Here is a 14,860-nt window from a genome sequence, read left to right as displayed (position 1 = left end):
TGGGGCCGGGGCCGGGCCACGCTCTTGGCGCTTCGGCCCAGCTGACTGCAGAAGCGAGTCACAGCAGCTGATGTCCACTGAAACGTTTTTTAGGCCAGCGCGTAGGCCTCACGTCCATGTAATTGATGCCTAACTGTAAAGAAAAGGTTCTAGTGCGATTGCGGCCTCAACCAGCAGTTTATACACGAGGACCTTTTTCCTTCAGAATCGGTTTTGCCTCCCTGTTCGACGCAAGCGCTGTGCTTGATCCCAGGTTGGGTTGTGTGGGTGCGGCAGAAAGTGCCAGCGGCAGCGTCTGTATTTCGGTGTCGTTATCACAAAAACTCCGGTCAACGTGAAACCGCCGACAGCGGCTGCGTTCCCTCCCCACGCTTTTGGCAGCAGCGGGATGGTCCATCTCCTCCATTCCCAAATCAAGAAAAATGAAGAGCAGCTGGCCAGTGCGTGGGCCTCCGTGGGAGGGCAGGAGGCCAGGACACGTGGCCTCCGGAGACGCTGCCTTCCAGGAGACCGACTCCACCTGAAGCTCTTCTCCAAGCAGCAGGAGATGTGTGCACAGCTCTGTGATCCCTCAGCCAGCTCAGGGGGTCTGGGCCCCGCTTCTGGATAAACTAAATGTATTAAATAAAGAGCGTGTACTCACGCTGAAGGTGTGGGAGGGGAACATGCCTTGTGAGAGGTTTCCCACCTGGGAGAGCCCTTGAAATACCATCCCCTTCCCAAGGAAATGTTTCTGTCCTGCTTTTTGAACAAGAAGAATTCACCACGCCATGGGCAAGCAAACTATGGCGTAGCTGCCAGGGACAGCAAGCAGGCAAATCTGAGCACCAAACAGCTGTGCTGTAGGAAAAGGGAGCTGAAGCATTTTGTGAGAGGTACCTACTTGGGGGAGCACCGCCAGATGACAAAACTACCAGCTAGAGCTGGAATTCCCTCTGCCACCTATTCCTGCCTCCAGATACCACATACAGGATTTTCAGACAGTGAAACTGACCTTTAATTCTTCAAAGAAAGTCTACAATTCTATCAGCAATGCACAGAGATAAAGTGATATCTGTGTCATGGTTGCAATACTCGGTGCTGAACTGGAGGGAGGACAACGGGATGTCCTTTATGACTGTAGGCACCACAGTTTTACTCGGAAAAAAAGAGGTGGCCCTCCTTGAGCAGGGGAGTTGGACCAGATGACCTCCAGAGGTCCCTTCCGACCTCAACCAGTGTGTGATGGTGTGATTCTGTGTCCCCATTTCCGTCATTTGGTGACATCTTGGAAGCTCTCTCTGCCCCACGTGCTCCTCGGGGACCGAGGATTGGGGGTGTGTTCTAGGGAGCAGCCCCGCTTTCACTGCAGGACCAAACTTGGCCGGGTCAGTGGGCGTGGGGGTGATGTGGGAGTGTCCCTCTGTGACCCCAGCCCATGTCACAAAGCCCCTCCTCAACATAACCCCACGCCCCAGGCCCTCCCTTCACTTTCCTGCGAGGCCTCGGCGAGCTCTCAGGTCCAGGGGACGCGAGAAGTCTCTCCTGTACCTCAGAGACACAGAGGACGCAGGGAGGCGGTGGGACAGCTGGCTGGTGAAGCACAGGCGAGGACGTTGGAGAGGGGGTGTTTCCCAGTAGGAGACATCAAAATCCTTCCCCCGGCACCCTCACGTGCTGATCCAAAGCAAGACCATGACAAACCTGGAAGCGCTGATCACCAACATTGAGCTCTGCAGCAAGGCTGACGGCTACAGCACTGTCACCTTTCCCACCCTCAAGAAGCTTTCCGTCAATGGTAAGGCCTTTGGGAGCTCTCTGACGAGCATCACTGCAGACGAGATGAACGGCATGAATCGTTGTGGGAAGTGGGGTTCGTTCCTGCAGGGGAGGCCCCTACGGACACCCTGAGCCCCGCAGAGTCCAGTGCACGCAGCACCCCTCCCCTTGCTACAATGGAAGTCCCATGGATGGGTTTCCCTCAGCAGTGGGTCACACTCAGGGATCTGGCTCTGAAGGGAGAGATGTCCTGCTGGAAGAAGGCTGAGGCCAGTCAAAGATTCGCCCCGTGTCACAGATGGATTTATCCTGTGAAGCGTGTTGGAGCACACTTGCATCTGCCATCTCCTTGTCTACAGATGTGCTGACGGGCCGTGAGCTGGCTGACGTAGAGCTTGACGTGTCTTTCCCTTGCTTTCCAGATGTCACTACTATTTGGAGCAGTGTGTCTAAGCATGTTCGGCAACAGCTCCTGCAGATAAAGGTGGGATCCTACCCTACCTCTCCCCTCGCCCAGATGGCTTCAGGGGTCCCAGCAGCCCCGTGCCAGCAAGTGCTGTTGTTCTTCCCAGAACAGCATTGCGATTTACAGATTTGCCACAAATGTGCCAAAGACCAGCTTCTCCATAAATTGAGAGTCATAAAATATTTTTTTTTAAAAAGTAACATAAAAAATATATATATGCAATATATAAATACAGAAATAAAAATCTGGTTGAGGTGTGCAAAAGTGTTCTGCGCCAGGAGTTGGCAGGGCACAAGGCACCCCCCTTGCAAGCTCTCACAAGTCCTCACTCTCTTTTTCAACCTACTAATGCTTGCCCTTCTTTTATTTTTCCAGCCTCAGGCTGTCAGTGTACAAGGACTGGGGATATTTCATATTCAAAAATGGCTCTCTTTTGAAAATGACGAGGTGCTCACGTTTCAGAGACCTCTGTTTTCACTGTCCAGGACTGTTGCACAGATCCGTGAGCTGCGAAGTGCTTTTGTACCTGTTCCTGGTAAGAAAAGCAGTTAAAGTCTTTGTTTTCCCCTACGTCCATACATTTGGGGTTTATGCTGGTTGCTGTTCGGAAGCAATGACGGACACGTCAGAGGCCTTCAGAAGGCCCTGAGAACAACCTTTGTGGGATGATGCAAACAGCCCACCAAGTAGCAATGCCTAGAAAGGGGCCATTTCTTTTGGACTAGTTTTTATTAAGGCTGTACAAAGTTAGACCATCTCTCCATGATCTGCTTTAGCAACTGGCTTCGTGCCAGCCACATTTATTGATTTGCAGGGTGCCTGCTGGCTGATGGTCGTTTATTGGAACCGTTTACCATAAAGCTGTTGAGATGATGCCGATATTTTGTTCTTGCACCGCACCGGACCTTGTTGAGGCAAATGCCCGCAGGCCCTTAGAGCTACTTTTATGCAGAAAAGTGGGTCAAAGTCAGCTGTAGAGAGCTTTGAATGAGAGGTGGAAATGATAGCTAGCACAGAAACCTCCCAATGGCCAGATCTGCTTCCATTTCTGACCGTTGCTGCTGTTGCTATATCTGCAGTGTGCCATCGACGGGGCCTTGTGCAGCACTAAGAGCTTGGTGGTTTATTTGTGTTTATATCCAAGTCTCCCCAGACCAGGACTGTGCTACATGTGGGCTCAGCTCTATGGCCCGGCACCCTCCACTCTTCCCATGGGAACCAGCCCCATTCTTCCCACCTTTGCCCTGCCTTCCTGCACAGTGTGGACACAGATGGCCGAGGTCCTTGGTTCCTGTTTCTGTTTAGGGAATCATGGCTGTGGCTTCACACATCTGTTAATGGAGTGATTTGACCTTAACTTGAGGAGGGGCCTACATCAGTCCCTTTAAGGAGCTGTCCCAGGTGGTTAGACCAGACAGTGCTATAGCAATGTATTTTACCTGAGAGTTACTGGCACTTTGTTTGCTCTACTGCTGTCTGAGTTACAGTCTTCCTACTCTTTTCCAGATGAGATAAAGAAAGTGTCAGTGAGCTACAAGAACATCCACTCGGACGTCCCCTATTCTGAGGAAGTCGTGCAGAACTGTATGCAGGAGACCCTGAACTTCTTCTACTTCATCCTAACAAACAGACAAGACGTGGACTTAATTTTAAAGGATGTTGGCACTCTTGCTATCCGGGGAACAGAAGTGACAATGGCATTTTGTGAAGACTTTTTACTAAGCCTCAACAAGTCCACATACGTGGTAGAGAAGTTGCTCACTGTAAGTTTATTGTTTTTCCAGTGCTACTTAGACTGGGTTTGACATCCCATCAAAGGACTGGGGAACTGAGCCCTGCTGGCCGGCTGTAACCTGCTGGGTCACTTGGGCTAGGCATGGTCTGTTGCAGTGAAAGCTTTCTGTACGTTCTTTCTTTTATTTGCTGTGGTTCAAGGGTGCTGGGAAGGTACACAGTACTACTTTTGCTGGGCAAGGGAAAGCCCTAGAAGGGCCTTGCCATAAATAGGAAAAAGGCCAAAGCAATAGCAGGGGTGATGATGTTCACTCCACGCTCTGGACATGAGGCTGAGGTGCAGAGACACCAAGGCCTCCCTGAGACGAGCCCCTCGTGGCTACTAGCACACTATTGGTGTAGTTCTCCTGGCCTGACCGAAGAGAAGGAGCCAGTGGCTGGGTTCCTCCACGCTGCAGAGGCATGCAGACTCTTTGGAAGTCTTTGGAAGGATGCGGGGGATAAAACCAGCTCGGAACCATTTGCTCTTGGTTCAGCAATAGTTAAAGCAAGCCATCTCACTGCAACCAGCAGCCAGGAACCAGGCTCATAATGGGCCTTCCCTTCTGTTTGCCTCCATTGACTTCTTCCGTGGTAAACAAGGAGTCTCCTGCCCGACACCATCAACTCTTGTCCTTGCAAAAAGGCTGGCGACGTTCCTCGCCCTAGCAGATGGTATGCTGTGCAGCTTGTTTTAGCAAGGGGGCTGAAGCACTTGGCCAGAAGTTTGCTGAGAGGCCGCTAATTCTTGGAGCTATGGAAAGGCTGTTGTGAGCATTTCCCTGGAGTCACGTCAGGTGTTTCTGTTCTTGTTGCAGAAGAAATGGGTCATATCGGACAAAGAAGTTGCTCTCTTTCCGAGCCGTTTTGGCCGTGTCTACCAGCTTCCACAGTGAGTATATTTGTTTCTGCAGCCCTTGTCTGACCAAGTGCAAATGTGCTCAGCTCATGTTTGGTAGCACTCTGTCAAATTACTGGTTTGCAGTTAATTTCATCCTTGTTTTCACTTAATCTGGAGTTATGCACCCTCTGTTACTGATTGTGGTTTGCATTTTACCATTACTCCCCTCGGAGGGAACTAGTTTGCTAGGCAGAGGAATTTAGGCAACCCTCCTAACATTTCATCTGCTCATTCTCTTTCCATTGGTAGGGACTGCCCAAACATTTAACAGAAATAAGATCCTAATATTTCTGTTGTTTTTAATATAACATGGAAAGGTTCTCTTAGAGGGTGGATCAAAGACCAGATGCATGCAAGTCCGCTGTGATGTTTCCGAGCCTTCTGTGAAACTCATGTGAATGGAAGTATCTCCAAAACACCTTCTTGGGTCAAGATGGCATAGGAGGACTGAGGCAAAAAACCAAAACCTCTGTCTAGCGAGGGGCTACTGAGCCATTCTTGACCGTTCCTGAGGCCAGCACTGCTCTGTGGTTCCCTTAATGACCTAGGATGTGGGGTTGACTCTATAGAGATACCTTGACATTCATCTGGCAAAGAAGCTCTTTTCTCAGAATGGTGCCTTCTTCCTATTTCCAGGTTTGAGATTAGGGCAGTGCCTCGAAGAGCTTCTCTCACAGACAAAGAGATACTTGGAGAATTCGAGAGTGCTTTGAGCAGCATGGGAATAAGAGGTAACGTTAGTGAGTGATTCCTGGCAGAGGTTTGTGCCTTTGCCTGTCTTCATTACTGGTGGGTGTTTAGGGACCAGGCTACAACAGATGCCTGGGATGGTAGAGACACCCTGTGTGCCTCTATTTTCCCCTCCTGGTAATCTCAAGTGACTTCTTTTGGAGCGAGATCCCAGGAGGGCTCAGCACACCAACTGCAGGTGACGGTGCTGAAGTATTTTTTGCCCCTGCACTCCATGCCCTGGAGTATACCTCTTCCATTTTAGGAGTTTGTGCAGGAGGGAGTAAATGTTTGGGGAAGTCTGTCAGCACTGTGAATCACAAACTCTGCCTTGAGTTGTGGGAGACTGAAGGGTTGGCCTATCTCTCGGAATCACCACGGCGTGATTCGATGAGAAAAATCATGTAGACAACAACTGTGCAAAGGTTGCTAAGCTGTGCCGAGACCTCACTTCTCTTTTAACGCTGGGAAGTCTAGCTCCTCGACCTTAATTCCTCAAGAACATCAGAGCTATAATGTGTTTGAGTTGAATGCGCCATTATAGCAAATTTTTGTATACTGAACACATACGCAACGCCAAGAAATTGTTCCCCCAAAAGAGACTGTTAAGCACCAAGATCTGTCTCCCCCTGAAAGCTGCTGTGCAGAGGAAGGACTAGCCACAGCAGGAGAAAACTCACACCGAAGAGAATAATGTGGCTATCAAGGGTTGAACAGGATCGAGGACTGGTGCCAGGAAGGGCTTAAGATCTCCCTCTGAGAAAACAGGTCTCAGAAGGAATCCCACTGAGGCCTTAAACAGCTTCTAACATTGCAGAGCAGATCTGTGCCTCCTCCTGCCTGTTTTGAGAGGTTTTCTCCTTTCATGCTTGCAGCGGCTGTTCGTCGCACATTATGCCTTCTGCGAAGGGGCCTTCCTCGAGACCGCTTAGCCAGAGCTGAGATGGAGGAAGAAGCAGAGGAGAAAACGGAGGGAAAAGGGCCTCATGGCAGGTGAGACTCTGAAAGGACTCGATTAGAGTGGCCTTGTGCTCTAGTGCTTGTGCAGCATGTTTTATAGGCTCATACAATAATGGAGGTTGGAAGGGCTCTCGGGAGGTCCTAGTCCAACCAGCTGCTCCAAGCAGAGTCAGCTGAGTTCAGACCAGATTGCTCAGGACTTTATCCAGTCTTGCCTTCAAAGCCTTCAGGAACGGAGACTGCCCAAGCTCTCCGAGAAACCTGTTCCCCCGTTTCCTTTGGACCCAGTGTTTGTATTTAACTCAGAAGGGCTGTTAACACACGTCACCACACAGTGCATTTCCTTGCTGGATGGGAAGTCCCACAGTATTTGGGACTGCTTTGCAGTGGTCAGTGTAATGGCCAGGAGGGGGATACCAGTATCTCCAGGTGCCTGTCATTGCACAGAATGCAAATATTCTCATCATTCCATCAAGAGGGCCACATCAGGCTGTGTGTCCTGGAGCCCTCCTTATGGAAAAAGCTCATCTCCTTGATTTCCTTGGTGGCACATCTGAGTGTTACAGCTCAGGGTTATCCCTGTCTCTGTGGAGGGGAAGGCAACTGGGTGAAGAGAGCTTGCTCTGCTGCCGAAGCGGGTGAGCAGCGTGAGCACAGGATGGAGAAGAAACTCTTCCTGCACTCATACCAACTCACCCCCCGGTGTGTCTTTTCAGACTGTTGCCACAAAGTGCAGGCACAGAAGGAAGGCAGCACAAAGAAACTCCTTTTGAGAGCCCTGAATTGCCATTGCCTACTTCTGAAGAACACGGGCAGACAGGACAGGTACGTAACATGGATTGAGGCAATTGTTGTGTCACTTGATTGTAGAAAATCAAGTGGGGATATCTTAGGAGAAATAGGTACATAAAAAAATATGCAGATACTGATTCTGAGTAGATCTCTTACTGTGGCTCATTTTCCCATTCAATTACCTATTTTGGGTATTGTTCATCTCAGAAAAGGAACTGTAGCCCTCTTCAAAAAGTAGCTCTTTGATGACTTAGTTCATTGGTCATAACAGAAGGGCTTTCTGGTTGCATCTTAAGAACTGTCTATCGACAGAAACTGGAAGAAAGGGAAGATGAGAGAGAAGAGCATTATTTTAAAAAAAAAAAGACAAATGAGACTAACCACTGCTATTGCATTTCTGGGTTCCTGTAGAAAGGACAGTCTGTATTTGGGCTGAACAGTAGAAGAAAACTGGAGGCATCCATGGCCAAAAGGAAGGAGGAAGAAGAGAACAGAAAAGCAGGAAGGGCCACCTTGCCAAAATTGCCTCAACAGCAAGCGGGGAGAGAAAGTGACAAGGTGTGGAGGGCCCAGGTATGGGAGTATCAACAGAGCAGCCTTTTTCTGGTTTGGGTGGCACTGAGTTTGGAAGGTCCCCAAGTCCCAGCAGCATCATTCCCTCCAAAGAGCAGGGTGGGTGGCTGTGGTTTTGATTCTTGCCTGTTCACTGCTGTGAGGGAGGAATTGCTGGTAGAGGCCAAGGGGCAAAACGAGCAGCCGGCCAGGGTGAGGTCATCAGTGGGCCTGCTCCGTCCCTGGAAAGGAGGCCACCTCTGCCCAGGCGCCGGCTCTGGAGCTCGAGCAGGAGCTCTCCCAGTCGCATGGCTTGAGCCAGCTCCAGCTGGTGGCATGGAGGGGGAGAGCTGTCTCTCCAAGTAGCATGGAGAGCACTCCGGCCGTTCTTCATAAACAAAATGGCCGACGTTATTTCAGCTGCTCCTTGGTGGCAGGGAGCCAGCATTTTGTGCAATGGCAGGACCTACCTGTTTTCGTGCTGCTCTATGGTTTGCTGATGGCCCTGTCTCCACCCCTCCCGGTTCAGCCAGAAGCACATCAGAAGCAGAGGCCCCTGCCCACTACATGCACGGAGGCCGCCACTTTTGACCACATCCTACTATGCTTGTTTCCATACTGTTCTGTGATGGGCTTGCTGCTGTTTTTGGAAACCACCATACCCACCTGACCCCAACTCTTGATTCTGCAAGAAGCACATCTGTTGTTGCGTAAAGTACCAGCGTGAGCAGTGAGGATGTGATCAAGGGTTTGACTAATGTCAAGCCAGAAGTGGCCTTGGAGCATGGTTTCCAATGACACCGTTGGAGAAATATGTATCAACTTTTGCCTTTAAACTGAAAGCAAGTAGGTGTGGGCTATCCAAATCCAGACGTCACATTATTTTTGCTCCACCTGTGGCAAGACCAGCTTCTCCCTTTTTGAAACCAACTTGGGCCACAGATTTCTGTCATTTGTCTGTTTTGCAGCTGCCCCAGGAGGAAGAAGATAGCCTCAGCTCCCCAGAGACCACCTCTGATACAGAAGAGGGTCTACAAACAATGGAGGCTTGGATTGAGGCGAGGAGGCAGTTTCGAACTGAGCTGGAAAGCTTAGGGGACATTGAAAAATGGCTGTCTCAAAAACCTTCCCTCAGCTATCAAGAAAAAAGATGCTGGCAAAGAATAAAGGCACGCAGAGCAGACAGGAAGGCTGCTGTCAAATCAGCTGTGACCGACAGCCTGGACGTAAGTAGGGAAGTGCATGGGAAATAGCGTTTGCTGTGAAATCAGTAGAGCGACACTGCTTTACCCCAGCTGATGCCACACTGACGGGCATGGTGATCCTGAATAATGGTGATCTCAGGGTATTTTCTAATCCTTTTCAGCACTCACCACCAAAGAGCAGGCAGCCCTTGAAGAAGGGTATTGTTCCCCTTGTTTGTGCACCATACCCCCAGGCTCTTGTCACGCTACATAACCTCCTGCACAAACAAAAGCTGAGGATGGTGGACGTATTCAAGAAGGCTGGTATGGACAGGAGGAAGATCACGAGAGCAGACTTCATCAGAGTCATCAAGGAGGTACGTAGGGAGCAGAAAAATAATGAACAGCTGCAACTCTGCCCTGTTTTCCTGCATGCCAACCCAGAGCAAATGGAAGAACTTCAGCAAGGGGCTTTTTCGCTTGCCTTACTCTCAGAGAATGGCTCCCACAACCTGTGAAAAGCTGAAGGGCAAAGGGAAGGGAAAGCTGCAGAGATGCACCTAGAACAAGTCCTAGGAGGGATTGAAGAAACCCATTGCCTCCCAGACTTGGAAGACAGTCACTGCTCAGTAATGTGGCTGTCAGGATCCTGCTGTAGACCCTGAACTGGCATTGAGTTTCCCAGTGTTGATACTTGGTCCTTCCCCAGCCAGGCTCCTACATCTCCCCACTGCCTTTCAGTACGTTTGCACAGCACGGCTCACACTGGGCCTCCACAGGCCACAGCATTACAGAGCTGTGAAGAGCACATTCAGGTTTATTAAAGTTTTGTTCACTGATATTCTAGTCCAAGCCAAAATATCTTCCTGAAACCCAGAGGGCTGGGAAGTTTGGCACAGTGAAAGCCAAGAGCTCTGCAAGGGGCAGCAGAAGTCAAGTTGTGAATGCTGGATAAACCCAAGGAAACCTCAGCAGGTTGCCTTTGTGCCATGCTTCCCTGCAAAAGCATCTGGAACAACAGCAAAGCTCGCCCCTCCCACTCTGGGGCAAAGCTTGATCTTTTGGTGATCCCACTGTCATTTTCTGTTTTGGTTGCCAGACCAAAGTTCCCATCAGCAACAAGGACCTGGAAGACGTGGTCATCTTCTTGACTTCCTCAAAACCGGGGAATTTTATAAGCCCTGAAGATCTGATTGGCTGTCAAAAGCAGTGGCTGGAAATGAGGAAAGAACAATCCAGAGAGACCAAAACAGGTGAGAGGAGAGCACTGGGTTGGGAAAGCATCTCTATACAGACAGGAAATGCCAATGTGGGTCCAGAAGATGGCTTCTTGAGACCATTGTCCTAGAGCAAAGTGGCCAGAAGGAAACTTCTAGGGAAAAGCTGAAGGATCTGTGGGATGTGCAATACCGTAGTCAGCCCAATTGCAGGAGACAGGTTATCCAATCTTTTAGGTTGGGAGCAAAGTCCGAACCCTGTGGTTTAACATCCTGTACTGGATTTTGTTTGTTAGCATTCATCATCCAGCCCATCCAAAGCAGACCCTTTCTCCAGCTGTTGGTGGCAGCTGGAAAAGACCAATTCAGAAGACCTTATTCTTTAGTAAGCTCTGTTGGGAGTTCCAATCAGCACAACATGCCAAACCCCTTTGTCTTAAACACAGATCAGATGTTCCTCTCTGCTATGCTCTAACGTGGCTTCTCTCGGCTTTTTCTTTGTTTTTTAATCTATCCTAGGTGTAGAAGCTCAGTTCCAGAAAGACACCGGGAAAACTGCCACTTGCCCACCTTCTGCTGGGGACACAGCCAGACAGATGAAACCTCATGCTCCTGCCAAGCCTGAAAGAAAGTTAATACACTTGGAAGTTCCACCAGTCAACACCGAGCCAGAACGACGACATCTGAGCTATGATGAAATGGAAGAGATTGGAAAACTCGTAAGAGAGAGGAGACGGTGGGAGAAGGTACTGTGTATGTGGCATGATAACAAGCGCACCTGCATGCCTTGGCGAATGTGGGGTGGTTTAGAGGACAGTGCAGCAGTAAAGGAAAGGGCAAGGGGTTATTGTGCGTATTAGGTTCTCAGTAGTCCCTTGACCACATGGTGCCTTGCAGCTGAGGTGCTACAAGCCATCTCAAACAATTTGTTTGGCTTCTGGACACTCTGGTGAGATAAACACTTTTTCTGGGTAACTGGCAAGAAGAAGAAGGAGGAGAAGTTGAACCAGTTTCTATGTCTGGGGACGGAGTCATCTTCTGATCATTTCGTCAACCTATCCACCAGACTGTGATTTGTCCCTTAAGGTGCTGATAAGCACTTTGTCCTGTTCAGTTGTGGGGCTCAGTGTAAGACGAGCCAGTGGGTCACTGTGGGTCCAGTGACTCACTCATTCACTCACTCCCAAATGTTTTCTTTGGAGCATCTTGGGTTGGATGAACTTTGGCAGAATCCAGGGCTACCTCCTCTTGCCAGCATGCTGCCCCACAGTCACCGGCTATGGGGAGAGCCTCTGGCTCCCTGGCACAATCAGAAACAAGAAGGTGACTGCAAGACTTTTTTCACCTGAGGCACCTGTGCCCGGTGTGCTGCTCTTCTGCTAAGCCCTCCAGGGAGTATCTGTCTGAGGACCCAGCTCTGGATGGGAATTGCACTCCCAGAGTGCCTGTCCCTGTGACCCCATTGCAGGGTGCTGACTCCTGTTTGCACGTGCTTGAGGTGAATCCCTGCCTGTAGCTTCTCTGAAGGGAATGCAGCAGCTCCAGGGCCTCAACCAAATGCTAATCGGGACCTGACCTTTACTTGCAGAATAAAGACAGCCCAATAGAACGGAAAGAAAAGTGCCGGATGGTGAGATCTGGGGATGGCCCCGTTGATGAGCACTGCCTGCCGTCAACTGTAGAGGCTGACTTGGGAGAACTGGTTGACCGATATCGGCGGAATGCCGTCGAGAGCTATCTGAAGAGCTCCCAGCTGTGCAAAGAGCGCAATGTTCACATCACCGAGCCAACACTGCAGAGAGGTAAAGCAAAGACCAAGGGCCTGATGTGAATGCACTAAATCTGAAAGTTCATGTCTCTTCCCAAGCCCAGAAGCATTACAAATGTCAGGGGGGGGTGCTGATGGAGCATGTTTGCAGCCCTCAGAGAGCCATGGCAGATGTTGCTGGTTAGGATCAGCAATATCATCAGTAGGGCCAGAGCAGAGCTGAGATATCAAAGGGTGCTGCAGATCAGCCAGGGCCCTGTCCCGTTGCCCCAGGGATGGTAGTCTGGTTCAACCAAGAGTGCAGCTCACAAGGCAAGTTCGTGGTGATGGGGCAGGTCCAAAGTCAAGCCAGGAAGTCAGACCATAGTCAGGATCAGCAGGCCCATAGCCAGGAACAGACATGGCTGTGGCTCAGCTGAAGACTGCTACGCTTACAACGTCTGAGCTGAAATGGGGCTCCTGATCCCGGGGCAAGGCATGACTCTTTTCTCTGTGCACTTTGCCAACAGCCCTGCTGCATCCAGGAGACAAGATCATCAAGGAGGGAGAAGACATAAGGAAGATCAGGCAGCCCGGAGGATACTACAGCACAGGACGTGCTGATGCTGCATCACCAGGGAGCGAGGCCGAGGAGGCGGAAAATAGGTTTGTTCAACGAGGGCTTAAGATCAGCCCCCTCCTGCTGCCCCGCTGTGTATCACCCCTCTGTGCTCAGTCCCCATGGTGTCAGAGGCAGTACCGAGGTACTGGAGTGAACCATTAGGATGCTGAAAGGGAGCAGCGAGTGACAGGAAAGAGGCAGATCCTCTTCTCAGCTACACGGCAACTCTTGTGTTTTAACCAAGTCATTGGGTTGCAGTGGTGGCAGTGAACAGTTTGTAGCGCCTGGCAGGAGCCTTGCAGATTAGTTGGGACTAGCTCTGTGCTCTGAACTACAGAGGTGACAAAACTTCTCCTCAGACCAACCCAATGCTTGTCTGAAATCCCCTCAGAGAATGTTTATTCTTGTGGAGGAAAGACAATCCTGAAGAGCCAAGCTTTGGATGGCTGGAGAAGCTTTTGGAGAGAAAAAAACATTGCAAAGCAGAGCACAATCTTGTTTATCTCAGTTAAAGTGTTTAGATATTACAGTGATGGGCAACATACCAGCTCTTAAGATAGCTTCACAAGCTGGCATTTCCAGTGTCAGTCATGTCTAATAAGAATCGACACGATCTGCACAGGTCTGGCAGAGCTTCCCAGGGCCTGGAAGCCCAGATAGCTGGTTCCTGTCAGGCTCACTTTTGCCCTTACTAAGAGAAGCAGTGAAACTGCCCAGGATTTTATTTCTGTAAAGCATGCTATTTTCTCTTATATTTTTTTCTTCCTTCCCTTTTTTCCCCCCTTTTTTCACAGGCGTCTTCAGAGGAATAAGATGCAAAAGTCAAACGACAATAACTTCTGGCCAGGTCATCTGCTGGACAAGCTATGCCTTTACTTTCCTGAAAAGCAGCATGACAGGGCACACGCCTTGTTCAGCTATGTTCATCCAACCAAGCCCGCCTACCGTGGCTTCTAAAGCCCTGACGGCAGCGAGCCACGACACTTGGCCTCCGGAGACACTGCCTTCAGGAAGACCCATTCCACCTGAAGCTCTTCTTCAAGCAGCAGGAGACGTGTGCACAGCTCTGTGATCCCTCAGCCAGCTCAGGGGGTCTGGGCCCCGTTTCTGGATAAAGTAAATGTATTAAATAAAGAGTGTATACTCAAGCTGAAGGTGTGGGAGCTGGACTGACCACAAAATTCACTTCTCAACTGGGAGCTTTTCTGCTCGCCTGGTAACAAAAGGCCTCGGCATTTTGTGATGGGTAACGAACACCACGCTTCCCAAGCCCAAGAGCTATAGCTGAAGTGTGTGTGTGGGCAGCGTGTGATGGAGGGACACCCTGCTCGACATCCAGCCACCAGGATCCGACCCTTTCCGGGTGGCACCTGGCACTGCCAGTTCTGGAGGTCTGACCCTGTCTGGTGACAGGGGGACGCTGGGGGCTCCGTGGAGCAGCCATCTGCAAAACGTGTGGCAGGGCTCAGATGGTCGCCAAGTTGCTGAGCCTCTAGTTCAGTCCCAGGAGAGAAGATCAGACTGGTGGATCCTGGAGAAGGATTGCAGGAACCCCAGTTACAAGTGCAAAGAAGAAAGCAATCATTAATAGTTAATGCAGCTAAACGACCCCTCGGCAGGAGCCTGTCACAGTGCCGCAATGGTCCCCTTCCCTTGTGACACCTGAAGAGTCATTACTGGGCCAGCATTCATCAGTCTCATCATGGGGTAGGGCCAGCTCCTGCTGCCGCTCTTGACATGGCAAGCCCCCAGCTGACTTCTTCCCCACTTTTTCCTTCAGGAATAGGATAATAATTTGGAGGGGAACATGCCTTGTGAGAGGTTTCCCTCCTGGGGGAGCCCTTGAAATGCCATCCTTTTCCCAGGGAAATGTTTCTGTCCTGCTTTTTCAACAAGAAGGATTCACCATGCCAAGGGCAAGCAAACTATGGCGTAGCTGCCAGGGACAGCAAGCGGGCAAATTTGAACATCAGACACCACATACAGGATTTTCAGGCTGATCTGAAACTGATCTTTAATTCTTCAAAGAAAGTACACTTCCATCCATGCTGTAGAGAGATAAAGTGCTATCTGTTTCATGGTTGCAATACTCAGTACTGAACCGGAGGGAGGAAAATGGGATGTCCTTTAGGGCAGGAGATGAGAGTTTTACTCGGAAA

General features: G+C 50.2%; 1 protein-coding gene across 1 annotated transcript in view; it reads left to right on the top strand.

The window, feature by feature from the left end:
* Nucleotides 1-1,674: 1,674 nt before the first annotated feature.
* The window catches only part of EFCAB12 (EF-hand calcium binding domain 12), a 16,820-nt gene continuing 3,634 nt past the window's right edge, over nt 1,675-14,860 (top strand). The window contains exons 1-15 of the mRNA XM_009319832.1: nt 1,675-1,852; nt 2,181-2,242; nt 2,600-2,759; nt 3,731-3,987; nt 4,816-4,889; nt 5,535-5,629; nt 6,503-6,620; nt 7,304-7,412; nt 8,900-9,157; nt 9,298-9,492; nt 10,215-10,368; nt 10,852-11,078; nt 11,921-12,134; nt 12,610-12,745; nt 13,496-13,647. Of these exons, the coding sequence (XP_009318107.1) occupies nt 1,675-1,852; nt 2,181-2,242; nt 2,600-2,759; nt 3,731-3,987; nt 4,816-4,889; nt 5,535-5,629; nt 6,503-6,620; nt 7,304-7,412; nt 8,900-9,157; nt 9,298-9,492; nt 10,215-10,368; nt 10,852-11,078; nt 11,921-12,134; nt 12,610-12,745; nt 13,496-13,647 (2,389 nt within the window). The remainder of the gene's footprint in view (nt 1,853-2,180; nt 2,243-2,599; nt 2,760-3,730; nt 3,988-4,815; nt 4,890-5,534; nt 5,630-6,502; nt 6,621-7,303; nt 7,413-8,899; nt 9,158-9,297; nt 9,493-10,214; nt 10,369-10,851; nt 11,079-11,920; nt 12,135-12,609; nt 12,746-13,495; nt 13,648-14,860) is intronic.

Source organism: Pygoscelis adeliae, unplaced genomic scaffold, assembly GCF_000699105.1.
Source record: "Pygoscelis adeliae isolate BGI_AS28 unplaced genomic scaffold, ASM69910v1 Scaffold181, whole genome shotgun sequence".
NCBI classification, from domain to species: Eukaryota; Metazoa; Chordata; class Aves; order Sphenisciformes; family Spheniscidae; genus Pygoscelis; species Pygoscelis adeliae.
Note: the sequence above shows the minus strand (reverse complement) of the source record. Positions and strands in the feature narration are given on the sequence as shown.